Source organism: Caenorhabditis remanei, chromosome V, assembly GCF_010183535.1.
Source record: "Caenorhabditis remanei strain PX506 chromosome V, whole genome shotgun sequence".
In the NCBI taxonomy this organism is placed as follows: domain Eukaryota; kingdom Metazoa; phylum Nematoda; class Chromadorea; order Rhabditida; family Rhabditidae; genus Caenorhabditis; species Caenorhabditis remanei.
This window is the reverse complement of record NC_071332.1, coordinates 20,106,110-20,132,561: the sequence shown is the minus strand read 5'-3', so window position 1 is coordinate 20,132,561 and position 26,452 is coordinate 20,106,110. Positions and strand designations below refer to the sequence as shown.

The 26,452-nt window shown below is 36.9% G+C and overlaps 7 protein-coding genes across 7 annotated transcripts; all 7 read left to right on the top strand.

The window, feature by feature from the left end:
• Positions 1–380: 380 nt before the first annotated feature.
• Positions 381–2,326, top strand: GCK72_021529 (uncharacterized protein; the record flags this gene model as incomplete). The annotated part of the gene is made up of 7 exons (XM_053734330.1): positions 381–493; positions 544–636; positions 690–791; positions 1,266–1,325; positions 1,675–1,822; positions 2,189–2,228; positions 2,286–2,326. 7 exons carry the CDS (start codon positions 381–383, stop codon positions 2,324–2,326), a joined length of 597 nt encoding a protein of 198 aa, XP_053583243.1.
• A 1,868-nt stretch (positions 2,327–4,194) lies between these two features.
• GCK72_021528 (uncharacterized protein) lies at positions 4,195–9,348 on the top strand (the record flags this gene model as incomplete). The annotated part of the gene is made up of 12 exons (XM_053734329.1): positions 4,195–4,307; positions 4,361–4,685; positions 5,557–5,661; positions 6,688–6,742; positions 7,805–7,943; positions 7,996–8,340; positions 8,401–8,642; positions 8,690–8,735; positions 8,787–8,927; positions 8,977–9,057; positions 9,112–9,171; positions 9,219–9,348. 12 exons carry the CDS (start codon positions 4,195–4,197, stop codon positions 9,346–9,348), a joined length of 1,782 nt encoding a protein of 593 aa, XP_053583242.1.
• A 1,144-nt stretch (positions 9,349–10,492) lies between these two features.
• Positions 10,493–11,194, top strand: GCK72_021527 (uncharacterized protein; the record flags this gene model as incomplete). Its single annotated transcript, XM_003104599.2, has 3 exons — positions 10,493–10,590; positions 10,649–10,774; positions 10,819–11,194. The coding sequence occupies 3 exons, from the start codon at positions 10,493–10,495 to the stop codon at positions 11,192–11,194; spliced, it is 600 nt and encodes a 199-aa protein (XP_003104647.2).
• Positions 11,195–11,632: 438 nt separating this feature from the next.
• GCK72_021526 (uncharacterized protein) lies at positions 11,633–14,306 on the top strand (the record flags this gene model as incomplete). The annotated part of the gene is made up of 14 exons (XM_053734328.1): positions 11,633–11,697; positions 11,745–11,828; positions 11,871–11,939; positions 11,985–12,452; positions 12,495–12,545; positions 12,592–12,672; positions 12,716–12,814; positions 12,860–12,940; positions 12,986–13,069; positions 13,117–13,197; positions 13,274–13,357; positions 13,648–13,728; positions 14,071–14,139; positions 14,186–14,306. The coding sequence occupies 14 exons, from the start codon at positions 11,633–11,635 to the stop codon at positions 14,304–14,306; spliced, it is 1,518 nt and encodes a 505-aa protein (XP_053583241.1).
• Positions 14,307–15,121: 815 nt separating this feature from the next.
• GCK72_021525 (uncharacterized protein) lies at positions 15,122–18,667 on the top strand (the record flags this gene model as incomplete). Its single annotated transcript, XM_053734327.1, has 17 exons — positions 15,122–15,186; positions 15,231–15,314; positions 15,363–15,437; positions 15,483–15,968; positions 16,011–16,061; positions 16,370–16,450; positions 16,493–16,573; positions 16,640–16,696; positions 16,742–16,822; positions 16,870–16,956; positions 17,007–17,087; positions 17,130–17,216; positions 17,263–17,343; positions 17,555–17,668; positions 18,139–18,354; positions 18,401–18,523; positions 18,574–18,667. 17 exons carry the CDS (start codon positions 15,122–15,124, stop codon positions 18,665–18,667), a joined length of 1,944 nt encoding a protein of 647 aa, XP_053583240.1.
• Positions 18,668–19,864: 1,197 nt separating this feature from the next.
• Positions 19,865–21,684, top strand: GCK72_021524 (uncharacterized protein; the record flags this gene model as incomplete). Its single annotated transcript, XM_053734326.1, has 8 exons — positions 19,865–19,962; positions 20,005–20,136; positions 20,189–20,371; positions 20,416–20,490; positions 20,538–21,134; positions 21,262–21,381; positions 21,428–21,577; positions 21,627–21,684. 8 exons carry the CDS (start codon positions 19,865–19,867, stop codon positions 21,682–21,684), a joined length of 1,413 nt encoding a protein of 470 aa, XP_053583239.1.
• A 1,267-nt stretch (positions 21,685–22,951) lies between these two features.
• GCK72_021523 (uncharacterized protein) lies at positions 22,952–25,846 on the top strand (the record flags this gene model as incomplete). Its single annotated transcript, XM_053734325.1, has 11 exons — positions 22,952–22,995; positions 23,040–23,123; positions 23,167–23,241; positions 23,287–23,760; positions 24,257–24,307; positions 24,625–24,705; positions 24,753–24,833; positions 24,881–24,961; positions 25,009–25,092; positions 25,611–25,679; positions 25,726–25,846. The coding sequence occupies 11 exons, from the start codon at positions 22,952–22,954 to the stop codon at positions 25,844–25,846; spliced, it is 1,245 nt and encodes a 414-aa protein (XP_053583238.1).
• Between the last annotated feature and the right edge of the window lie 606 nt (positions 25,847–26,452).

Below are 26,452 nucleotides of genomic sequence, written 5' to 3'. Positions count from 1 at the left end.
GGAGTATAGTCTCTTTACATGTATCCACTATATCTTTGTATTTAATGTATATAAGTTTTGTTTGAACATACAAAAAAAACTTTTAAAAGAGCTTCCAGACCTCTGCATGTACATAAATCTACCTTTCATATATTAATTTCAAATAAAACTTCCCGACCCTCCTTATCACTATCTCAATCTCCCATCTCCATTCCAAACGCCATCGCGGGGGCGCATCGCAAAAGTGCACGACGGCGTGAAAAGTGAAAACGGCTGCCTTCTTCCGCGGAACACACCGTACGGAGACAGGTTTTTTTTGAATGTCACGACGCCGAAAAAAATTCTGAGGTTGCTTGCCCTTTCGACGACGACACGAACTTCATATCATTATCTTTTTCATAATGTCTACGCCAGATTCTGATATCATTTCTAATTCCAAATGCACATCCTGCAGGAAGCCACTAGGCAAGAGGAAAATATTGACTCTTACAGAACAACAGTGGAAAATTTGCAAGTGAGTTGAGCCGGTGGGATGAAATAATAAATTTTAGAACAAAATTTCAGACCCTGCTACAAAAAACTGTATGGAGACATGAAAAAGACCGAGCAATATAAATTGGAGGCGAATATGAAGAAGATGATAATAGGGGTGAAAGTGTAAGCTTGTTTTATAAACAAAAAAATCTCAATATTCGAAAAAGAAATTCCAGATTAGTAACCTCCCAAACAATATGCGGGGTGCCTGGATGTACAAATGAGTTGGTTTTTGGGAAGGCGTTTATGAATCAAGAGTTGCAGAAGAGGACGTGTATGTGAGTAGATAATTAGCAATTAAGTTTTGGTAGGGGGCAACTGTTTTGTACTGACGGTTACTGGGGAGTTACAGTACGCCAGCTATGCTTATTTTTTTGGAAAGTGGGTCCTGGTGTCAGTTTTCGCCCCATCAATCTGAAATTTGTAAATATATATATTACATATAGAGCTACATTTTTGTAGTTGACCACTTTTTTGTACATAATGACGCCGGAGAGTTACAGTATCCTAATTGGGATTATGTCATGAACTACGTAGACGGGCTATAACTCTCTAGGGACTGCCTCTACAAAAAAGTTGTCAACTATAAAAATGAAGCCCGGATCTTTTTTAGTATATACACCAAATTTGGTTATTTTAATAGCCGTTTCTGTGGAGTTATGAAAGATTGAAGTTTGTCAGTGTAAACTTACACTGACCAATTTCTACTGTATATAACTCTTCAGGGAGGCAAAAAACATATAATTTTTCAGCTCCTGCTACGGAAAACTCTACCGTCAGAGATCCCTGAAAATTGAAGCTGAAAAAGTTAGGTAAGCTAGTTAAAGTTTTCCGAGAATATAATGAATTTCAGCCCGCCATCCTCTGAAAAACCTGAAAAACCTGAAACTGACAATCTCACAGTTAAAGAAGAGCCCTGCTGAAAACTTTTTTAATTCTTTAATTTTTTTTCAAAACGTGTCATAATTTTTCTGATGAATAAAACAGTTCAAAGTCATTCGTCAGTTTAGTGTCCCTTCGAAAACATCATTCTATCCCTTTGATGAGACTGATGGGGGGAGAGAACAAGGCATCTTTCGGCGGGAGAAAAATGTTCAAGGGTAGCAAGTTCACCAGTCGATACCCCCGTTTTTTTCGCAATTTGAACATTCGACTGACCAGAAATGGAGGAATTTACTTCTCAGAATCAGAATCAGAATCAGAATCAGGAGACGAATCAGAACTTACTATGTTCCTTTTCCCACTGTGGGCTACCATTGAAGCCGAAACCAATTTGCCGGAACAGAGAGACTCGGGAGAGGATATGCAAGTTAGTTTTTGAATTATTTTTTGGTTTCAATCAAAACTTGGTAATTCGAGAAAATGCTACGACAAGCTATACTACAAGCGGCGGCCTGGCCGATTCCTCCTCAACCCAAACGCTCCTGAAAGATTCTGTGGGATCCCTTCATGTCGGAGACAGATTCTACAGAAGAGGGCTTACAAGTGCATGGAGTTACAGACGTTGATGTGCCAGTAAGTCTGATTAGAGCAACAAAAAATTTAATATTGATCAGTTTCAGTCGTTGCTATATAAGAATATACAGAGAGAAAAAAATAACAAGTTACAAGTTCTTCAAGCCTGGTGATAATTTGCTGTGTGCGAATTTCGACTGCAAGAAGTTATTGATCGAAGGACGAATACCAAATGGTTATTATGGCGGTGATGTGTGCAGGTACCTAACTAGATTCTGAAAATTCGTTGAAAAATTTTTTAAAAATAAAAATTTCAGCCCTTGTGACGATGTCTTCAACAAAAGACGGATACAAATAGAGTTACTGTAAGTACTACCAAATTTTCGTCGGAAACCCAAAATATCTGTTTTAGATCCGATACATCAAAACCCGTCTCACAAAACCGGGACTCGGTCATACGTCACACCAGGTTTCCAGAGATCCCCTTGAAGTTTTCGATTCAAAAGTTGCTGGGATTGGAGGAAAATTCAAATTTTTATTAAATTTGGTTTGGCTCCTAATTAGAACCGCCTCGGAACTGGTACAAAATAGAACCGCATAGACATAGGGACAATTTTGGTCATTGTCACTGACCAACTCCTTAATGAGACAATTTTAGCCGTTCTATTCCGTACCAGTTCTATATCAGACATTCTAATTGAATTACTTCCCCATGCAATTTTAATAAATCATTATCTTTTCTCAGTTTGAACTAATGAAAGATCGTTATCAACATTGCGTCGGTCGGAATTAAAAAAAAAGATGAGAACATTCATTTCATTTCCTCTCACAGGTCACACATAAACTATCCGTTAATCAGAAACCGAGAGGACATTCGGGGAACAAAAAATTTCTCATATCGGATGGAATCTGCTAACCAGACCAAAAAAACCTGGGTATACGAGCCTATCGATGATTATTGCTCTATCACGTATTATAAGAAACAACTTCGGAAGAACAGGGGTGTTATATCATAGGGAGACTCCGGAGACGATATGTCGGTAGGTGCATAGATCAGAAATATTTTTAAAATTAACTTCTTAGATCCTGCTACTATCGATTCGATGGGAAAAAAAGTTGAGAAGTCGTGGTTTAAAGGATTCTGCAAAAATTTGCGGCATGCCGACCTGCAGGGCCTTGCTGGTAGGGGATAGTACCCGCAATACGCTTTATGTTGGGAGGATTTGCAGGTAACAAAAAAATCAAAAATCTTTGAAAATTGAAAAAAAGTAAATAATTTCAATGAATGTCACTTTAGCTACTGTCAGCAGCAACTAGAGATGGAAGCGATAACGACGTACAAAAAGAATTCAGGGATACAGTAAGTTAAGACTGAAACTTCTTCATAAACTCAAAAAAAAATTGACAACATTCGAAAGCAGGGGGACACAAACTGAAAATCCGTCAGCTGACTTTCCAGCTATTCATTTTGCTCCTTACAACATATTAGCTATGTGTTTGGTGAATGTAATTTAAAAAATAAGATTTTGACAGTACTCTCGGATTGGCGTGTCTTACTGTACATACTGTATGCTCTGTCCTACTGTCTATAAATTTACATCATGTTCTTTTGACCTAATGACATAACAACCCTAGAACAGACAACCGCCGTAGAAAGTGATAAGAAGGTCACTTTCATTTTTTTTTCACAGAAAAAGATAAAACCATACTTGTCACGGGCCGGGCCGAAATCAGGAAAAATCTCGGCCCGGCCCGGCCCGGCCCGGCCCGTGGCCCGGCCCGGCCCGCTCGGCCCGTTTTGAAACATTTTTTCAAAACATTTTGAGTTTTTGAACTTTTTTTGGAAATTTTTTGAAATTTTTTGAAAAAAGTATAGTTTTCGAATGAACATTTAAAATTGAATCAAAATGTGAATATGTAATGATAATTTAAGCATTTTTACTGTTTTTTTTCGAAAAATTTCAAAAAAAAAATTGGTAAAAATGTGTACCCATTTTTGAATCCGGGCCGCCGGGCCGGGCCGGGCCAAGAGAAATTTCGGCCCGGCCCGGCCCGGCCCGTGGCGGCCCGGGCCGGGCCGGGCCGGGCCGACGGGCCGAGCCGGGCCGGCCCGATTTTTGACAAGTATGGATAAAACACTTATGAAACAGGGAAGATGATAAGTCTGGGTTGTGGGGTCAGAAATTTTATAATAAACCAGTTTTCTCCCTTTTCGCCTTTCCACAAATGGCACCCAAAAAAACTTATGAATTCATTAATGAGTACTGTGAAATTTGCAAAAAACAGCTAAGACGGAATCAAACTTCACTTCATAAAATTACTCGAGAGAAATTATGCAGGTAAAAGGATTTTTAGAATTTCTTTGTTTAAAAAATGACCATTGAGATTTCAGGGGATGCTACAAGAAGCATAAACTACCGTATGGCCCAAGCTGTTGCAATCCATCTTGTGAGAACCGAATCGGAGGAAAAAGGAAGATCTTGGTATGTGTGGAGCTTCCAGATGATATATGTCAGTCCTGCGGATATCACGATGCGATGGAAAAATTGAAACTGACTGAAAAGAAGGAAACTCCAACAGAGACACCCCATTCATTCTTCAAACAATTTATGGAATCCCAGGATCTGAGCGGTTCAATTATTCAGAAATTCATTGAATCCCAAAATCTAACTCCGCCCACTTCTGAAATTTCTTCAAAAAAAGAAAATCGAGAATCCGTAATACAGTATGTTGGAAAACTGTAGAAAACTTTTTTTTGAATTTTTACGTTTCCCTTTATTTCATGTTTGTATTCTGTTGGAATCCGGATTCTAGAGTCAGGATTTTGAATTCTGAACCCAGAATTCGGAATCCTGAATCCTGAATCCCGGATTCTAAATCTTGAATCCTGAATTCCAAATTCCATTTCTCATACCTCATTTCTCTCTTCTTAATCAATAAATCTCATCTCCTCTACCTTTGATCTCGAAAAATTCCAAATCATCATTCCTTGTCATCATATTGAGTGGGCGAGAATACCGACGGCCACAAAAAAAAAAAGGAGAAATTTTTTGGTAACCAGGCAGTGAGAGAAAGTGAAAAGACAGTTTCCTTTTTTTCCTAGAGGAGACTGATAAGGTATACCTATCACATTCTGGTTTTCACATTCGATCAATCAATTTTCATTAGAAAAAATTTCTATTAAAAAAATTATTATAATGAGCCACCTGATCCCTTCCTACTGCTCCACGGATTCCTGCTCCAAGCTCTTACCACGATTCAACTACTGTAGAGACACGGAAAATGGGAAAAAGCTGTGCAGGTGAGTTGAAAAATTAATTTAGCTGGAATACACTTTTTTTAAAGGGTTTGTTATAATAAGTTCTATACGAAGAAAGAATGGAGACAGTTGTTGGATAGGTAGGCGTCAAATTTAATTACCTTGGTAATTAAGTAATTAAGTATCCCCCTGGTGCAATGTTCGGTTAGTGGATGCAAGAAGTCTCTTAAAAAAGGACGGGTCTATACAAGACCAGGAACTATGGACAAGAAAATTTGCATGTGAGTAGATATGCTACTAGCCAGCTAAGAATTTCACTGAAATTTCAGAAAATGCCACAAAACATTTCTCCAATTGCAAGAACAACGAGAAGTCCTGAACTATGTCGGGATGCTGATGTCAACCACTACCGATCGACGGCTCCAGGAGCAATAGTAAGTCTACGGACTCCAGATTCCAAAAACTATCCAAAACGTTTTCAGTTATGGGATATGGAGGGCTTACAAATTGCAAAACGGGATTCCAGAAGCTCGAGTGGTTCCAAGACACCAATCGTTTTTATTTCGAGCTATTCCGATGCCACGCCTACTACCGACTTTTCCATTTTTCCAGAATTTAGTGTTTCCAATACAGTATCCTTTTTTCAATTTTTAACAACTTGTGAAAACTCTGATTTTTTTAAAATTGTATGTTTGGTAATTAATTAAGAACTTTTTTGACGACTTTTTTCTCTTATACCAAAAAGATATTATTTCATTTCCTTATCAACGAAAAAGTTGCGTCTCAAAAAAATTGATGGCAGGGAAGAGAACAAGGTTTCGATTATTTTTCACAACATTTTTTTATTTGTTTTGCTGTCGTTTTTTTTTAAATCATAGGTGCAACAAAATGCGGAGTCCCTTCCTGTCAGCAGTCTAACAAAACAGAAACGGCTTATACAGTACCGCTCAAAAGTATATTAAGTTTTGGTTTTTTCAGTTGAAAAGGTCCGACTTTGAGATTGTGTCATGTTAATACTTATTGTCCCATCAAGTAGACTGTTAATGGGTCATACAAATCAAAGGTATAGCTCCATTTTTGTAGTTGACATCTTTTTTGTACGGACACTCCCTAGAGAGTTATGGTCATTTAAGGACGACAGCTCAAAAATCGCACTATTTTGCACTGAAAAGTGTCGATTTGAGGGAGAAATTACTTTGATGATACTCTGGGGAGTGTTTGCACAAAAAAATTGTCAACTACAAAAATGAATCTCTACCTTTAATTTGTATGATCCATCAAAAATCTACTTGATGAAACAATAGGTATTGCCATGACACAGTCTTAAAGTTTGGCGTTTTCAACTGAAAAAGGCAAAACTTAATATACTTTTGAGCGGTACTGTAAGTGGGCGGAGCTGGATAAGGAGATTTTTCGGTGAGTAATTTAAGATTCTTACGGTGGCTTACGGTAGCTTTCAGATCCTGCCACCAAGTTTTCTGCCAAGTCATGACACCAGTGGATATGAAAGAACAGGTCAGCAGCATCGGAAATTAGCATAAAATACAGTAACCTGGTAAAGGTACAGTACCTTAACACAACTTCATCCATTGAAACCCTATCTGCAAACTATATTTGAATTCTAAAAAGTGTAAAATAAATCTAAACATCCCAGTAACACAACAAATATATTTTACATTTTCCTGTTATCTCTTCCGCCCATCAGCAACATTTTTTTCCGACCCCGATTTATTAGAGATCGAGAATTTTAGAAATTTATGATATCTTTTAGAGACGCTGTGAATCAGACATAGGTACAGTAATCCTGAATATAAGCGTATAAGAAGAGCGTTCTTAAAACTGTAATCATGTAGTTAATGAAAATACTACGACCACTAATTAAGAAAAATCGGAACAGTTACAATTAAAAATTCACTAGTCCAAAAGAAACGTTTTCTGCAGGGACAGAGACCCCCCTTGTCAAAACTATCTATCGGAATTCTATCTTTCATCAATTCATCTCGCTTCTTCTCAGTCAAATCGCCACCCCCGTGTGATTTATAGACAATGATTTGTCATGATCTTTTTTGTAGGTGATTTACTGTTTCTTATCTTTTATAAAAAGTACAAGGTGATTCGACTGAGAACCGAGGAAGCAAGACGGGAAAAGACGTGATTGATGAGTGACAAGTTTCCGTTAGAGGTCTCTCTCTCCGCAGAAAACGTTTCATTTTGGGTGATGGTGACTTTTTAACTGTTCGCTTGTTCTTCCCTAATTTAATTACAATTGGTTACTGTATCAAAATAACTCTGCTGTATCAAACATACCTTCAGTTACTTTAAGATTACTGTAGTACTGAGTCTCAAAATATCATAAATTCAAACCGAGAAGAAAAGAAAAGTCTCCACCTCCCTCCGTACACGAAACTAGCTGATCTGCTTAACAGATAATGGAAAAGTGTGAATGAAATTTCGTATCTCGCTGATCTTTTAAATTTTTTATTGAACCTATTTATTTTCTCTGTGATTACCATACTTGCTGAGGTACTGTAAATAGAATTAGAATGGATGTACTGTATCTTTCTGTTTTTGTTTCAGATGATTCAAATCCACCAACTGTAGCTTCCGCTCAACCAGTCACAACCGTATCTCTGTCCACTATTATACTGGAAGCAGTCCCCAGAGTTGTTATATCCGAGACGGTCTTGATATCGAAACCCAACATGGAGACAGTCGGGTCAGAAAAGCGGAGTCCTGTAATATAATTGCAATTTCAACCAAATTTTCAGAAGTAGTAATCCGATCCCAATGCGAGTCCCGATAATCCGGATACCTGAACCTTCTGAAGACTTTTTCAGCTTTTCTGCTCGATCAGATACCGCGTTCTCTGACCTAACTCAAGATTCCCATTCCGGATTCTCAAGTTTCTATACCTCTCTGTATGACACAAGAGGTTTGAGTACACCGAGACTGGTCGAGACGCCTACAGCTCCTCCTAATCCATGTGTCGACAGTCCAGTGCCATTTTCACTACTGGAATCACCCACTGAGCTCATAGGCAGCCCTGCGGCTCTGAACCCAAGCGTAGACTCCTCACTTTTGGTTCCATGGATAGATCCCCCGGTACCTCCCGTGTGAGTGTTTTACAAAAATCGAGATTTTTCATTTTGATTTTAAAGAACTTCTTTTTGCAGCGTTTGTTATCGTAACCTTCACAGGGAAAGTGTGGAAGCAGTCCCACAGCAGCTACCGTACCCTTTGATACCTGGGTACCCGGCGTACCCACCTTCCTTCTTGAGACCTATGTCTCCAATAATGAAGCACCCCTTGTTTGGGTATAGTCCTGAGACGAATTCACAGCAAGTTTTCTACTGCCCGCCATCTCAGATACCGTTCCCGGAAAAAGAGGATCCCGATATTGAAGTAGTTTATGAAAGTAACTTTATTTTGTGTTAAGTGCTCAACTTACATTAAGTTTTTCAGACATCCATTGTTATAATCCGAGCTCCCCTCAAAAGACACCAAAAAGGTAGGCTGAGGGGCTAATTAAATTCGTTCTAGTAACCTAAAATTTGTTTAGCTCATTCCTCACAAGAAGACAGGAATCACAAAACAAGAGCGTCCAAAATTCCTCACAAAAGACTGCAAACAAATGCCGAGAAGTGATTTCAATGAGGAGAAAAATAAATTTAAAGAGATGGGCCGAAAAACAAGAGACAAAGTAAGATTCTTAAAACGGTTCTATAAACTCAATCTTATTTTTTGTTCAGTTGCTCAAATACATTCTGCAACCTACCACTACCTCCGGGAAAACACGCCACTCATCCTGTCACTAAGAAGAAAATTTGTGTGTAAGTTTGAATGAAAACTTGAAGTCCCATTATTACCCAATATTTAAGTTTCAGTGCTTGCGATGCCTATTATAAAATAACTGGAGGGGCTGGAGATACTGTAGGAGCAAAAATGTAAGTTAGTAGGGAAAGTAGTAGATTCAGAGGAATGGGTTTTACAGCAAAGCTCGTCGATCGGAATTTTTTGTCACATCAAATACTTTGTCGGAAGAAAAGAATCAAAATCGAACCAATGCAAACACAGTAACATCTGCGAATATTCCAATATACGATGTTTCAGATAGTGATTGATATTCAATAATCATAAAACTAGCCGTCTGACTTTCACTACAGGAGGAGTTCTGCTAAACTATTCAATTGTTCAAAATACTTAATGAAATACTTATTCTTGTTAGGTTTTATTCTGGACGATGATTTGTAATGACCATTTTCAGATTAAGTACACCAAGTGGTGATTTGAATGAGAACCGAGGAGACAAGCCAAAACGGGAGAAGACGTGATTGATGAGTGACAGGGTTTCGTTAGGGTGTCTTTCTCTCCCTGCAGAAAACGTTTCATTTTGGGTGACGGTGGCTTTAAACTGTTCGCCTTTTCTATTTTTTTCCTAAACACTTTTATTTATTTACCATTGATAGGTTACTGTATCAAAACAAGTCTGTTGACTTTTTAGAGTACTGTATCTCAACCACGCCTTAAATAAAAGTGATTAGTGTAGGTTACGGTATTCACGCTAATTCTATAACTGTTCAATATAAGATTACTGTAGTAATTATTGAATTCCGTGTCTGACACTGATTGTGAGTCTCAAAATACAAAATATAGAAATTCAAATCGAGAATAAGAAAAAAGTCTCCACCTCCCAGAAATCGAAAACTTGCTGATCGGCGGAACAGATAACGGAAAGGCGTGAAGGGCATTTTGTGTCTCACTGATCTTTTTAGATTTATATTAAACTTTATTCTCCTAGATTTCTTTTTCAGATCGTAAGATTTAGCAAGACAATTTATGAGTGGTGTGCGATGGAATGGATAAAATAGTATTGAGGTAGATGATTTTGGTTTGCCTGTAATAGTGATTACTATACTTCCTGAGTTACTGTAAATAGAGGTACTGTATCTTTACGGTACTTATTTCAGATGATACAAGTGCTCAGGATCTGTTGGAACCTTTTTTCTGGTTACATCCCACCTTTTTATCAGTTTACTTTTCATAAGCCCACCCGTCGAAGAACGTTTAAAAAAAATTAGCTAAAAAGTGCAGAAAATCGTATTGCAGCCAAGGTCATCAAGTAGCAGAAAAGATAACATCGGTTCTATTGTAACAAATCGTTCTTTTTGCTTCTTTTCAAAAAGTTTTAGGCACACCTACGCATCTAGAATCTGTATTAGATAACCTTTCAACAGTAATTTACAGTAACCCATATCTTTTCCAGTTATGCCAACTGGAGCATCCTTCGGTTATCAGCAGTGTAGCAGATGTAATGAACGGAAAAGAGATCTGTTCCGGATTTTATCAGAAAATCTATTCTGCAGGTGAGCGAGCTATTATGTTAACGTTTTAACAAATTCAAAAAATAATCCATATTTTCAGTGTCTGCTACCCGAGATTTTTAAAATCCCAAGAAGAGTCAAGATGCACCAATATTGTCTGCCAAGCACTACCACGACAGGGCTTTAAGCTCCGAACGCATCCTGTTACAAAGCTAAAAATATGCTGGTAAGTTTTTAGATTAAGCTAAAACTCTAATGGTTTTTTTTGAGTTTTTGTTATTCATACGTCTATCGGTATGGAAGAGACCGAGAAAAAGTAAGAGCTTGGAACAAACCAAGGGGAGTGAAGAGGTCTTCACAAGAAGAACCACGGAAGAAGAAACTTCGGAAAATGCTTCAATCCGTGAAAGCAGCAAAATCTCATGGTGTGACGGATTTTGAAGCTGCTACCACTTCTGATGACACCTTTCCACTATTGACACTACCAATGCCAACGACTGTAGAAGTTATCAAAATAAGCAATGTGGGTACTGGTTTTGATGCGAAACTTGATAATCCTGAAACCGTGACAGCCGTGAAACGGAAACCAATATCTACTTTTGTCATTGACCAGCTTTTGAAGCCAAAAAACAAACTTTGTATCTGATGAGTGTCTAAAAATTCTCAACGAGAGCTATGGAACGGAGTGATACCAAGAAGTTTGTTTGCGAGTGAGTAGCTGAGAGGGGTACGGTATTTTTGAACTTGATTGTGTTGTGTGAAGTTTGAAACCTTCTAACCTTCTAACCTAACTTGTCTGACATATGTGGTTATTTTCTAATGAATCCATTTCTTTTTAGTTTCAATTACTTCTGTTCATGTCCTTATCTTTGGTTACAGCCCACCTTCTTATCAGTGTACCTTTTATAAGCCTACCTGTCTGGCTAAAAAGTGCAGAAAATCGTATTGCAGGCAAGGTCATCAAAAAGAAGATAGTATCGGTTCTATCGTTCTTTTTGCCACTTTTCAAAAGTCTTAAGCACGCCTTTTACAGTTTTATCTGACACTTAATTACAGTAGTTAGCTAACTACAGTTTCCATTGGAATGGAGAGTACACTCGTAGTTGATTCTACAGTAACCCAGGATAATGAAGCTACGCCCCTAACTTTGTGAGTCCAAACCACTCATCAGTCCTTCCAAATCATCTTTGTCTTAGCTGCTCAATCCCGTCATGCCATTCTCTTCTTCCACCCGACTCGACAGCATTTCACTTGCCTTCTACCGGAATGTTGGTGTGCAGGTAAGAAAGTTTATTTATATCAAAATTAGTTGGTTTTTTTAGTGACTGCTACAAGTTATACTTGAAAAGTGAGTACGAGAAAGTAATTGCGGCAGAAAGAGGAACTGAAAAGTGAGTTGGTTTTGTTCGAAATTATAAATTTCAGCGAATTCTTAGATCAGTGGAAAACAATTCAGCAGCTGTATCAGACTTGAAAGAAGGTTCAATTGAAATTGAATCCTCTGTGGAACAGTGGAGCATGTCAACTACGGAGACTCAGATTTGTCCTATTCCAACATTTGAGTTGAACTTGATTGAATCTGATGCAAACCAGTCAAATACCATATTGCAATGTTCTGAAGAATACAATTCAATTCCCCCATATCAATATCAAGAATCAAATGTTTTGTCCAATAATGATGCCTATCAAATTCCATCATACCAACCGGAGATATACGTCAACAGCAGCGGTATCGATTTTTCTGAAAATTCACTAGAAACCATTACGTATACTACACTGGAGCCAGCGTCTAGAGGCAGTTGTCCCTTAGAAGCACCAATCACAGATAATCCTAGTATTAGTTGTCAAGAAGAGAGTATTGCCTACCCACAAGAGAAGCAACAGAAGGAAACTGAAAGCGACAAGTAAGCTACAAAGTAAGATATGTTCATTAATATTATTTTCAGGAACTCAGAAACTCAAGAACCACAAAAAGAGAATATCCAGGAAGGTCAAAAGTAAGATGAGTTTGTATATGTGATAAAGCTTAACAACTTTTTTTAGATGCACTGTCACAACCTGCAAGGTAAAACTTTACTTATGGGAAAATTATATTCATCCTGTCACTAAAGAGAAGATTTGCACGTAAGCTTAAAGATTTTTTTCCTTACTGTTATCCTTATTTCAGTACATGCTACAGTTATTACAAAAGATTTGGAAAAGACCGGGAAGAGACCATAACGAAGAAAATAAGAGGACGCAAAAAACATTTTCTTGAAGGTCAAAAGTAAGATGAAATTGTATTTGTGATGAGGCTTAAAAACTTTTTTAGATGCGCCAACAACGTATGTAAGCGAACTCTACTTCTGGGAAAAACTAATGTTCATCCTGTCACTAAAGAGAAGATTTGCAAGTAAGCTTTTGGATATTGTTTTTCTTGCTGTTATCTGAACTTTAGAATATGTTATAACTACTACAAAAGAACTGGAAGAGACCGAGAAGTGATCATAACTTGTGGAAGAAGAGAAAAACATGAGACACAGTAAGATTTTCAAAAACTACTACAAACCTTATATATTTGTTGTTTAGTTGTGCCAATACATTCTGCAAGCAAGCACTTATTCCGCAAAACACAAGGATACATTCTATCACAAAGGAGAAGATTTGCAGGTAAGCTAACTAACTAGAACTAACTAGCTAACTAGTAAGGGATATTCCCTTTCCCTTATTATTATCTAAATTTTAGTGCCTGCTTTGATTATTATAAAAGGAATGGAAGAGACCGAGAAGTGATTAGAACTTATAAAAAAAGAGAAAAACACGAAACAAAGTGAGTTTCTTGACATTATATTTCTACAATTTACTTTACGATCAGTTGCGCCAACACATTCTGCAAGCAACCACTGCTTCATAAAAATGTTTCCCATCCTCTGACAAAAAAGAAGATTTGCCTGTAAGCTCAAAAGCTCATTCGTAGTTGATAAATAAGTTTCAGTGCCTGCTATTGTTATTTTAGAAGAGAAGGAAGAGACCGAGAAGGGATCAGAACTTATAAAAAAAGAGAAAAACACGAAACACAGTGAGTTTCTTGACATTTTCTTTTTCCAATTTTTTGTCCAGTTGCGCCAACACATCCTGCCAGCAACAGTTGCGTCCGCAGCAGTGGGGATCTCACCCTGTCACTAAAGAGAAAATTTGTCGGTGAGTTATCTTTATAATTCTCTTCTCTCTACTCATGACTCAAAGTTCACCACGTACAGTAATGTTCATAATTCTAACAACTTTCCGTTGAAAACGCCCAACTGTATTACTAATGGTACCACTGAGCGAATTTTCTATGAATTACACAAATCAAAAGTAGAACTCAATTTTGGTAGTTGACAATTTTTTTGTGCTGACACTTTCTAGAGGGTTGTGGTCATTTTAAGACGACAGCGCTCTGACACAATCAGTGATACCATGACACACGCGGAAAGTTTGACATTTTTCCACTGAAAATGAGCAATGTTGTTAGAATGTCTTTTACTGTCAATTAAGTTTCAGTCCTTGTTATGACTACTTCAAAAGACATGGACGTGATCGAGAAGTGGTAGCAGCAAAATTGAAGAAATTGTAAGTTAGAGCAAACGTAGGAAATTTAGAAGAAATGATTTTACAGAGACCGTGATAGAACTGAAAGTGGATCAGATACAATGTCCATATCTTCTGACGATTCTTCAATAGAAGAGTCTTCAGAATCAGATTGCGAGTCTGATTCATCTGAAATGGGATTAGAATAGGAAGAAAGTATTGTGAGTTGATTTCTATTATTTAAAAAAACAAATAACTCCCTGGCATCATAATTTATTTGTGTAAAGTTAAATAGATTGCTTCCACAAAATAAAAGTTCGAACATGATCGAAGAATTTTCTGTAAGACTAACCGAACGATTTTATTTTTCCGTGAGAACAAAATACTTTTCGTAATATCTTTTCGAGAGCACTGGGCAATTTGTCTTTTTTTTGGTGAAATTTATCGGACTTGGCTTTCATAAGCGAGAAGACGAGAGAAAATCTCGCACTTCTTTGCAAAAACTGGGTTGTCAAAAATTTATGACACTTATTTTTGCGAATTGATATTTTTACGGCGGGCTGTTCGCCACTAGTCTTTTGAGACAGGCAGGGACCGGTAGGTTTGGGTTTTCTTTTGATATATTGTCTAGGTGAGTGTATCATCTATAATTAAGTGAATTATGATTTTCAGGAAACACGAAGACGACATGATACACTTCCAACATTTCTGCTGTCATATAACTCACCAACATTTGATTATTTAATTATCTGCAACTGAATAAACTCTTGATACATTAACCACTCTGTAATCTTATGTCCATATCTTTGGTCACAGCCCATCTTCTTATCAGTGTACCTTTTATAAGCCCACCCGCCAAAAAACGTTTGAAAAATTGGCTAAAAAATGCAGAAAATCGTATTGCAGGCAAGGTCATCGAATAGCAACAGAAGATAGCATCGGTTGGATTGTAACAAATTGTTCTTTTTGCCTCTTTTCAAAAGTCTTAGGCGCGTCTATCACAGCTTACATTAAAAATCTTTCAATGGAAAGTGTACTCAAACTTGATTCTACAGTAATCCAGGAAAATGAAGCTTCTCCCCAAACTTTGTGAGTTAAAACCCCTCATCAGTCCTTCCAACGAATCGTTTCAGCTGCTCTATCCCGTCATGCCATTCTCTTTTTACATCCGACTCGACAGCATTTCACTTGCCTTCTACCGGAATGTTGGTGTGCAGGTAAGAGAGTTTATTTATATCAAAATTTATTGGAGTTTGAGTTTTTAGTGACTGCTATAAGTTATACTTGAAAAGTGAGTACGAGAAAGTAATTGCGGCAGAAAGAGGAGCAGTGAATGAAAAGTGAGTTGGTTTAGTTCGAAATTATAAATTTCAGCGAAATCTCAGATCGGAGTGTGATTCGCCTCTGCCTGAAGCTTGTAAAAGCTCAGTGGAAGACAATTTAGTATTCAACTTGGAAGAAGAGTCAATGGAAGTTGAATCCCCTGTGGAAGAGTGGAACATGCCAGCTGCTAAGACCCAGATATATCCTATTGCAAACCAGTCAAATACCGAATTTCAATATTCTGAAGAATACAATTATGGCGTGGACCCAAGTTTACTTCTCCCATATTCATATCAAGAATCAAACATTTTGTGCAATATTGATGCTTACCAAAATCCATCATATCAGCCGAAGATATACTTCAACAGCAGCGGTATCAACTTTTCTGAAAATTCAGCAAAAATCCTCACGTATACTACACTGGAGCCAGCGTCTAGCAGCACTTGCCCGTTAGAAACACCAATCACAGATAATCCTGGCATTAGTTGTCAAGAAGAGACCATTGCCTACCCACCAGAGATGCAAGAGAGAAAAACTGAGAGCGATAAGTAAGCTACACAGTTAGATATGTTCATTAATATTATTTTCAGGAACTCAGAAACTCAAGAACCACAAAGTGAGAATATACAGAAAGGTCAAAAGTAAGATGAGTTTGTATATGTGATGAAGCTTAACAATTTTCTTTAGATGCGCTAACAACGTCTGCAAAAGTGCGCTTTTTTTGCAAAAGAGTAGGCCTCATCCTGTTACAAGGGAGAAGATTTGCCAGTAAGCTAATGGATATTCCTTTATCCTTATTATAATGTAAATTTTAGAACATGTTATGATTACCACAGAAAAACAGGGAGAGACCGAAAAGTGATCGTAACGAGGAGAAAAAGAGAAAAGCACGAAACAAAGTAATTTTATTTGGAGTGTTCCCAAAAACTTGATACACGTTCATTTTCAGTTGCGCTAATGAATATTGTAAACAGAAACTACTCCCAAAAAGAAACGCCCTACATCCTGTGACACAAAAAAGAGTTTGCCAGTAAGCGTAAACTATAAACCGTTGACAAAAGCTGAATTTCAGAACCTGTCAAACATATTACAAAAGGAATGGGAAAGATCGAGAACTTACAACAACAAGAAAAACAGAAAATGATGAAACAAAGTGAGTTTCTTGATATTTTCAACACATTCTGTCAACAACACGATATATACATATATTTACTTTAAGGAACTCACTATCAGAAACTCAAGAATCACAAAGTGAGACTATCCAGGAAAGTCAAAAGTAAGATGAGTTTGTAAATGTGATGAAGCGTTACGAATTTTTTAGATGCGCCAACAACATCTGTAAGCAAACTCTACTTCTGGGAAAAATTAGTGTTCATCCTGTAACTAAAGAAAAGATTTGCAGGTAAGCTAGAGGATATTCCTTTTTCCTTATTATGATCTATATTTTAGACCATGTTATGATTACCACAGAAAAACAGGGAGAGACCGTCTAAAAGTGATCGTAACGAGGAAAAAAAGAGAAGAACACGAAACACAGTAATTTCATTTCGAATGTTCTCAAAAAACTGATACATGTTCATTTTCAGTTGCGCCAATCCATATTGCAAACAACCACTACTCCCAAGAAGAAACGCCCTACATCCTGTGACACAGAAAAGAGTTTGCCCGTAAGCGTAAACTTTCAATCGTTGACAAAAACTGAGTTTCAGAGCTTGTTGTATATATTATGAAAGAAATGGAAGAGACCGAGGATTTATGACATTAAAAATAAGAAAAAGAGAAAGTCATGAAACAAAGTAAGGTTCTTGACCCCATTCTTTTTTCAATTTCATTTTCGTTCAGTTGTGCTAACAATCTCTGTCAACAGCTGCTACTTCCGAAACACTTCAGACCTCATCCTGTTACTAAAGAGAAGCTTTGCATGTCAGTTTGAAAGTATGCGGTGTTTAGTGACAGTTCAGTTTCAGGAATTGCTATTATCACTATAAAAAATATGGAAGAGACCGAGCAGTGAACATAACTCATAGAAGAAGAGAAAAGAAAGATGATAATAATGAGGATGGTCAACAAGAAACGGAGCAAAACACTCCCTGTGGTAGTTCCAGTCAAGAATGTGAATCAAAAACCTTCACAGATGTGTCTATCAGCGTGGGAATCTGAGACATCCGGAGACTGGAAAATGGATATATAGTAACTGCTTGAGGCGTTACTTTGTAGGCAGTGGAAAATGGAGTGCAAAAGGAGAAAAGTGAGTTTTCTCTATAAATAAATATTGTTTTATTGTCTTCTCCATTGAGGAGTTCTTAAAGCTGACTTATCTGGTTTTTTCCAAATGAATGCATTTATTTTTAGCTTCAATTATTTTTCTTCATGTCCTTATCTTTGGTCACAACCCGCCTTCTTATCAATGTACCTTTTATAAGCCCACCGGTCGAAAAACGTTTGAATAAAAAGGGCAGAAAATTGTGTTGCAGACAAAGTCGTCAAAAAGAAGATAGTATCGGTTCTATTGCAACAAATCGTTCTTTTTGCCTTTTTTCATAAATCTTAGCCAAGCCTATCACAGTTTCATGGCACGCAAGTTTGTTGTGCCAACACATTCTGCAAGAAACTGTTGTATCCAAAAGACTTAATTGTAAGACCTCGTCCTGTTACAAAGGAGAAGATTCGCCGGTGAGGTTGAGACAATGCATTTTTTCACTGTCGTTTGAGTTTCAGAGCATGCTATGCCTACCACAAAAAAAATGGAAAAGACCGAGAAAAAGTGTGGACTGCGTCTAGGCGTGTGAATGAAACAAAAGGGTTTACTGTAATAAAGTTGAAGGAGAAGAAGCGAAACAACTCACGGCAGGCCGAGGGAATGTTTTCATCTGAAAATAATGAAAAACATGATGTGGACGATCAGAAAATGGTAGGAACAAAACTGAAGGAGTTGTAAGTTAGAGCGAACGTAGGAAATTTAGAAAAACTGGTTTTACAGAGACTGTGATAGATATGGAAGTTTATCAGATATGATGTCCATATCTTCTGGCGATGATTCAAGAGAAGAGTCTTCAGAATCAGATTGCGAGTCTGATTTATCTGAAATGGATTTCGAAAGAAAGTATTGTAAGTTAATTTCTATTATTATTTTTAACCTATAACTAATTTCAGAATTTATGCTTCCTTTTTTGTCTGTAAAGTTATAAAGATTGCTTCCACAAATTATAAATATCAGAACATTATGATCAAAGATTGTTATGTCTGACTAACCGAACGATTTTCTTTTCCCGAACAAAAAAACGATTTGCGATATCTATTCGTAAGATTGATAACGAAGCGAGGGTCATTTGTGAAATTTATACGCCTCTCGCACTTTTTTGCAATAAACTGGGTCGTCTACAATTTATGAAGTTTTTTTGCGCAAATTGATACTTTTACGGGGGGATAATCACGACAGTTTACAGAGAGTGGCAAGGACCGTCAACTAAGAAAAAACGGATATGTGCAGAAATTGAACAATTATCTAGTTATGATTTCCAGGAAACGACATGCTACACTCTCAACATTTCTCTGTCTAATAAAGCAACATTTAATCGTCTGTAAATTAATGAACTGATGATACATTAATCACTGTCTGTCTGTAATCTTAACCTGATCATCTAAACTACAGTGAAATATACTTTTATTCCTCCGTTAATCCCTAAAATCAACTCAATAATTTTAGATATATCACTCGAATTGACGCTTTGTCCAAATAAAAGTAAAAGGAAAAGTGAGAAATATTATTTGAATTGCAAAGTTTACTGATGTTTGCAGATTCCTCGTTTTGCTTTTCCCACTGGTTGCAATCTACCTTTTGTAGTCCTGAAAGTTAACAGAAAGATCTATCGAACCTGCTCCCACTATCGAGAGGTAATTCAAAATTTTTTATCTCAGCTACAGTAACACTATTTCATCTGCCGGAACAACAATGTTCTGCTTCAGGCAATGTTTCTTATGCAAAGAACTGGAAAGTGGGCTTTTCTGGGTTGAAAAAGGCGTAGTAAGTCATCAGAGGTTAAAATACCGAGAAAAAGGGATAATAAAGGAAAGAAAGAAGTAAGGTATAGAAACTATGAGTCTGTCTTGAAAAAGCAATTTTTTCAAATACGCATCGCAAAATTCAGAATCTTCTGCCTCGAAGCATTTAGCCTTCTAGAAGTAGGCCTTTATTTGTGCTATTGAATGAAACTTCTTAACAGATTGTTCTAATTCTTTTTCCCGGTTCCTTCCTAATCAATCTACCTTTTTATAAGCCCTCCCGTCAAAGAAAGTCAAGATAAAAAACTGCAGAAAGTCTTATTTCATTGGATTTTATCAGAAAGATGATAGCAGTTCTATAGTTCTTTTCGTTTCATTTCATTAATCTGAGGCACGCCTACTACAGTTTCATATAACAGTGAACAATATTAACGCTCCAGTTATGTCTACTGAATCCTCTTTTGGTTATGTACCATGTAGCAGCTGTAATGAAAAGATAACAGATCAATTCTGGATGTTGTCGGAAAATAAATTCTGTAGGTGAGCATTCTAACCTAAGTTTTTTTTTATCCTGATTTTCAGTGCCTGCCACTCGAAATCATTGGGATCAAAAACCACCAAGAAGAAACTACCAACATGCGCCAATAAAGTATGCCGAACACGACTAAAATATGGTTCCAAGCTTCACCCAAAAACAAAGGAAGAAGTATGCTTGTAAGCTTTATTTTAAGAGATCAAGTTAAACATTCTAATGATTTATGTTAAGTTCATGCTATTCATTTGTCATAATGAATGGAAAAGATCGAGAAACTAAACGAGAACGAAAAACTTTGAAAGACAAAATGCGGGAATACAAAAACAAAAAGTGCGCCAACAAATTCTGTCAACTTCCGCTTCTACACACGAAAAGATACGCGTCACACCCAATAACTAAGGAGAAAATTTGCATGTAAGCATAACCACCTTTGATTGACAAAAAATTGTTTGATTCAGGTCCTGTTATTGCTATTATAAAAGAAAAGGAAAAGATCGAGAAGTGATTAGAGTGAGAGGTGACTATAAGGAAAGGTGAGTTAAGAAATAAGAAAATAAAGAAAATGGAGAATAAAATTCAGGTTGGCACAAGTTTTTACACAAGAAAAACCATCGCAAGACAACTTTCTCAAAATGTTACAATACATGCCAACAACTGTAGAAGTAATCAAAGTTAACCATATGGGAGGCGGGTCTGACCAGAAATTGGATAGTGATGAGGATTTTGAAAAGCGGCCCAGCGATTTCAACGCTGACCTTGAAGACGTGGCACTTGTAAATCCAGAACAACTAGATTCTCCTATTGAAGACAAACCTGATGTTCTTGTGTCTGATGAGCTCCGAAAGAACATTTTAACAAGTGACCATCTTGCCTACTCGCAACGTAATGAGCTACCAGAAGCTGAAAATGCCACTGGATCTGAAAAGGCTCCTAGTTTAGATGAATTTGAAGAGGAACGTGCTGTGGAATCCTTTATGGATGCTGATGGTTATGTAACCCCAGCCCATGATGTCTCTGACAGCGATAGATCATCATATAGTTCTACATCTTCAGAATCTTTAGAATCTTCAGACGACTCTGCTGATAATGAAAGTGATGATGAGAATTATTCAATGGAAAGTACATTCGAAGATAGTTCTACAGTAACCCAGGATAATGGGGCTCCATCTCCCATTTTGTGAGTCCAAACCAGTTATTCCAAATATTCCTTGTTTCAGCTCCCCCATTCCATCATTCCACTCTCTACTTACTCCCGATTCCAAATCTGAAAGTTTCCGAGGTGAAATCACTCATGCAGTTTGTAGAATGAACACTACAGAAGATTCAATGAAAGTTGAAAGTCCAGTGCAATTAGAACTCAAAGAACCTGCTAACAATACCCAGATCACACATGAAAATCCAACACAAGAACCGCCGAAAGAAAAGTAAGTCTATACATATTTATCTCTAAAAGAATCCAACAAGTTGTAGTGAATATAAGATAGTCTGCTATGATCCGCAATCTGAGGTCCCAATTGGTAAAGAAATAATGTCAGCAATTGATGAAGACGCAGAATATAATGAGAGCGAGGAACAAGCTCCAGAACCAATCACTGCAAAAAGTAGTCCGTCCAGTAAAAGGTATGTTAACAAAGCTCTGTAGTTAACATATAATTTCTGATAATTTCAGACGCAAATCACCTGATAAGGAGGAAAACATAAGAACATCGTTCAAAGAAAAAGCGTAAGGGTGAGTATAGGAAATTTAAAGTGAATTCACATTTTCAGATGCACCAACACATTTTGCAAGCAACCACTATTTTCCAAAAAAAATTATTTTCATCCAGTTACAAAGGTGAAAATTTGCAGGTAAGCTATATGATATTATCCTTACTTTTATATAAATTTTAGAACATGTTATGATTACTACAGAAGAAATGAAAGAGACCGAGACGTGACCATAATGAGGAGAAGAAGAGAAAAACACGAAACAAAGTAATTTAAAATATTCTCATAAAATTGATAGTCGTTTTTTTCAGTTGCGCCAATGTATATTGCAAACAACCACTGCTGCCAAAAAGAAACGCCCGACATCCTGTGACACAGGAAAGAATTTGCCAGTAAGCGTTAGCCTTTCACCGTTGACAAAAACTGAGTTTCAGAACTTGTTGCATGTATTATAAAAGAAATGGGAAAGACCGAGGATTCACAACATTGAAAATAAGAGAAAGAGAAAAAGATGGAAAAAGTAAGATTATTGAAATTTTCTTTTTTCCAATTTCTTTTCCGTTCAGTTGCGCCAACATGTTCTGTCAAAGATTGTGTACTGATTTGACATTTGCCTATAAACACTGATGGTTACTCAAGAAATTATTATGGATAACCAAATTTTTGAACTATTGGATCGTTCAAAACTACATTGATACTATCTTAAATTGGTAACTAGGAGTTCGACAAAATTATCTTCCTAAATACTGTCTAATAAATGCCTCCGATGTTGGAATTCGTTGTCCGAATGGGTACTTGCGGTTAAACCGTCAAAAGCTGCCTTCAAGAGTAGAATATCTAAATTCAACCATGATCATTTTCTTGTTCTGGATCCAACAAATTACTAACTTTATCAGATACCGCGTTTTTTAACCTAAATCGTGAATCCCTTCAGTAACATTCGGACGTTCAAGTCTCTAGAGAAACCAGCATAACATGTTTGACTTATCTAGTTGTTTTCAAATAAAACCATTTCTTCTTGCCTTAAATTATTTCTGTTCATATCCTTATTTTTGGGGTCACATCCCACCTTCCTATCATTGTATCTTTTAAAAGCCCACCCGTCGAAAAACGTTTTGCCAAAAAGTACAGAAAATCGTATTGCAGGCAAGGTCATCAACAAGAAGATAGTATCGGTTCTATCGTTCTTTTTGTCTCTTTTCAAAAATCTTAGTCACGCCAATCACAGTTTCCTGTTACATTTGATTAAAAAACTACAGTAGTTAGATAACTACAGTTTTCATTGGAATGGAAGGTACACTGCAACTTGATTCTACAGTAACCCCGGCTTTGTGAGTTAAAACCCCTCATCAGTCCTTCCAACCAATCGTTTCAGCTGCTCAATCCCGTCATGCCATTCTCTTCTTCCACCCGACTCGACAGCATTTCACTTGCCTTCTACAGGAATGTTGGTGTGCTGGTAAGTCAGTCTATTTACATTAAAATTAGTTTGTTTTTTTTAGTGTTTGCTACAAGCTATACTTGAAAAATGAGTACGAGAGAGTGGTTGCTGCAGAAAGAGGAGCAGTGAATAAAAAGTGAGTTGGTTTAGTTCGAACTTATGAATTTCAGCTAATTCTTAGATCGGAGTGTAGTTTACCGTTGCCAGAAGCTTGTAAGAGCTCTGTGGGAAATAATTCAGCAGCAGTATTCGACTTAGAAGAAGATTCAATGGAAGTTGAATCACCTGTGGAACAGTGGAGCATGTCAACTGCGGAGACTCAGATTTGTCCTATTCCAAACCTGTCAAATACCAGATTGCAATGTTCTGAAGAATACGATTCAATTCCTCCATATCAATATCAAGAATCAAACGTTTTGTGCAATAATGATGTCTATCAAATTCCATCATACCAGTCGGAGATAAACTTCAACAGCAGCAACGTGGATTTTTCTGAAAATTCAGCAGAAATCCTCACGTATACTACACTGGAGTCAGCGTCTAGCAGCACTTGTCCGTTAGAAATACCAATCACAGAAAATCCTGGTATAAATTGCCAAGAAGAGAGTATCGCTCACCCAGCAGGGGAACAACAAAAGGAAGCGCAGAGCGATAAGTAAGCTACAAAGTTACAGTACCGCTCAATAGGATATGAACTTTGGCCGTTTTCAGTTGAAATTGTCCAACTTTGAGAGTGTGTCATAGCGATTCTGATTGTCAAATCTAGTTGGTTTTTAATGAAACATGCAGATTAAAAGTAGAGCACCATTTTTGTAGTTGGCAACTTTTTTGTACGGACACTCCTTAGAGAGTTATGGTCATTTTAAGACGACAGCTCAAAAATCACTCGATTTTGCATTGAAATAGGAAGATTTGAGGGAGAAATTACTTTGTCGATATGTAACTTGCTAGGGAGTGCTCGTACAAAAAAGTTGCCAACTACAAAAAAAAGCTTTACCCTTGTTCTGTTAGATCCAATAAAAACCTACTAGGTATGACAAATCAGAATTACCATGACACACTCTCAAAGTTGGACAATTTCAACTGAAAACAGCCAAAGTTCATATTCTATTGAGCGGTACTGTAGATATGTTCATTAATATTATTTTTAGGAACTCAGAAACTCAAGAACCACAAAAGGAGAATATCCAGAAAGGTGAAAAGTAAGATGAGTTTGTATATGTGATAAAGCTTAACAACTTTTTTTTAGATGCACTATCACAACCTGCAAGGTTAAACTTTACTTATGGGAAAATTATATTCATCCTGTAACTAAAGAGAAGATTTGCACGTTAGCTTGAAGATTTTTTTTCCTTACTGTCGTCTTAATTTTAGTACATGCTACAGTTATTACATAAGATTTGGAAATGACCGGGAAGTGACCATAACGAAGAAAAGAAGAGGACGCAAAAAAAAGTTTTTTGAAGGTCAAAAGTAAGATGAGTTTGTATATGTGATGAAGATTAACAACTTTTTTCAGATGCGCTAACAACGTCTGTAAGCAAACCCTAATTATGGAAAAAATTTATGTTCATCCTGTAACTAAAGAGAAAATTTGCAAGTAAGCTTGAGGATATTGTTTTTTTCTTGCTGTTATCTGAACTTTAGAATATGTTATAATTACTACAAAAGAAATGGAAGAGACCGAGAAGTGATCATAACTTGTAGAAGAGAAAAACTTGAAACACAGTAAGATTTTCAAAAACTGCTACAAAACGTATACATTTGTTGTTTAGTTGTTCTAATACATTCTGCAAGCAAGCACTTGTTCCGCGAAACATAAGGTATCATTCTATCACAAAGGAGAAGATTTGCAGGTGAGCTAGGGGATATTCCCTTTTCCTTATTATTATCTAAATTTTAGTGCCTGCTTTGATTATTATAAAAGGAATGGAAGAGACCGAGAAGTGATTAGAACTTATAAAAAAAGAGAAAAACACGAAACAAAGTGAGTTTTTTGACATTTTATTTTTCCAATTTTTTGCTCAGTTGTGCCAACACATCCTGCCAGCAACAGTTACGACCGCAGCAGTGGGGATCTCACCCTGTCACTAAAGAGAAAATTTGTCGGTGAGTTATCTTTATAATTCTCTGTTCTCTACTCATGACTCAAAATTCAGCACATACTGTGATGACCGTAATTCAAACAACTTTTAGGTAAAATGTTTATCTTTGAGAGGGTGTCATAATCTGACTGATTGTCCCACCGAGAAAATTTTTAATAAATCATTTAGATCAAAAATATAACTCCATTTTTGTAGTTGACACTTTTTCAGTACGGACACTCCCTTGAAAGTTATGGTCATTTTGAGAACACAGCTCAAAAATTATAAGCCGACTTAAGAGAGAAATTACTTTGTCTATGCGTATCTTGTTAAGAAGCGTCGGTACAAAAAGTGGTCAACTACAAAAATTGAGCTCTACTTTTGTTCTGTATGATGCCTTTTACTGACAATTAAGTTTCAGTAGTTGCTATCATTACTTTAAAAGAACTGGACGTGATCGAGAAGTGGTCGCAGGAAAAGTGAAGAAATTGTAAGTTAGAGCAAACATGGGAAGTTCAGATAAATTAGTTTTACAGCAAGCGTGATGAATATAAAAATGAATCAGATACGACGCCCATATCTTCTGACGATTCTTCAATAGAAGAGTCTTCAGAATCAGATTACGAGTCTGTTTCATCTGAAATGGATTGCAAATAAAAAGAAAACATTGTGAGTTTATTTCTATTATTAAAAAAAAACCAATAATTTTTTTCATAATTTGGCTTGGCTCTCGCAGGCTCAGAGATAATTATTAATGGACTTGGCCGTTATAGGCGAGAAAACGAGAGAAAATCTCGCACTCACTTCTTTGCAAAAACTGGGTTGGCAAAAATTTATGACACTTATTTTCGCGAATTGATACTTTTAAACGGGGTGTTCACCATTAGTCTTTTGAGAGAGGCAGGAACCTGTAGGTTTGAGTATTGATAAATCACCTAGGCAAATTGCTTTTTCAGAATTTAGTGAATTATGATTTCCAGGAAACAAGAAGACGACATGCTACACTTCCAACACTCCTGATTTCTTATAACTTACAAGTCAGCAGAACTCAATGATTTATTTATCTGCAACTGAATAAACTCTTCAAACATTAAGCACTGTAATTTTATGTCCTAATCTCTGGTCAAAGCCCACCTCCTTATCAGTGTACCTTTTATAAACCCACCCGACTGGCTAAAAAGCGCGAAAAATCGTATTGCAGGCAAGGTCATCAAAAAGAAGATAGTATCGGTTCTATCGTTCTTTTTGCTACTTTTCAAAAGT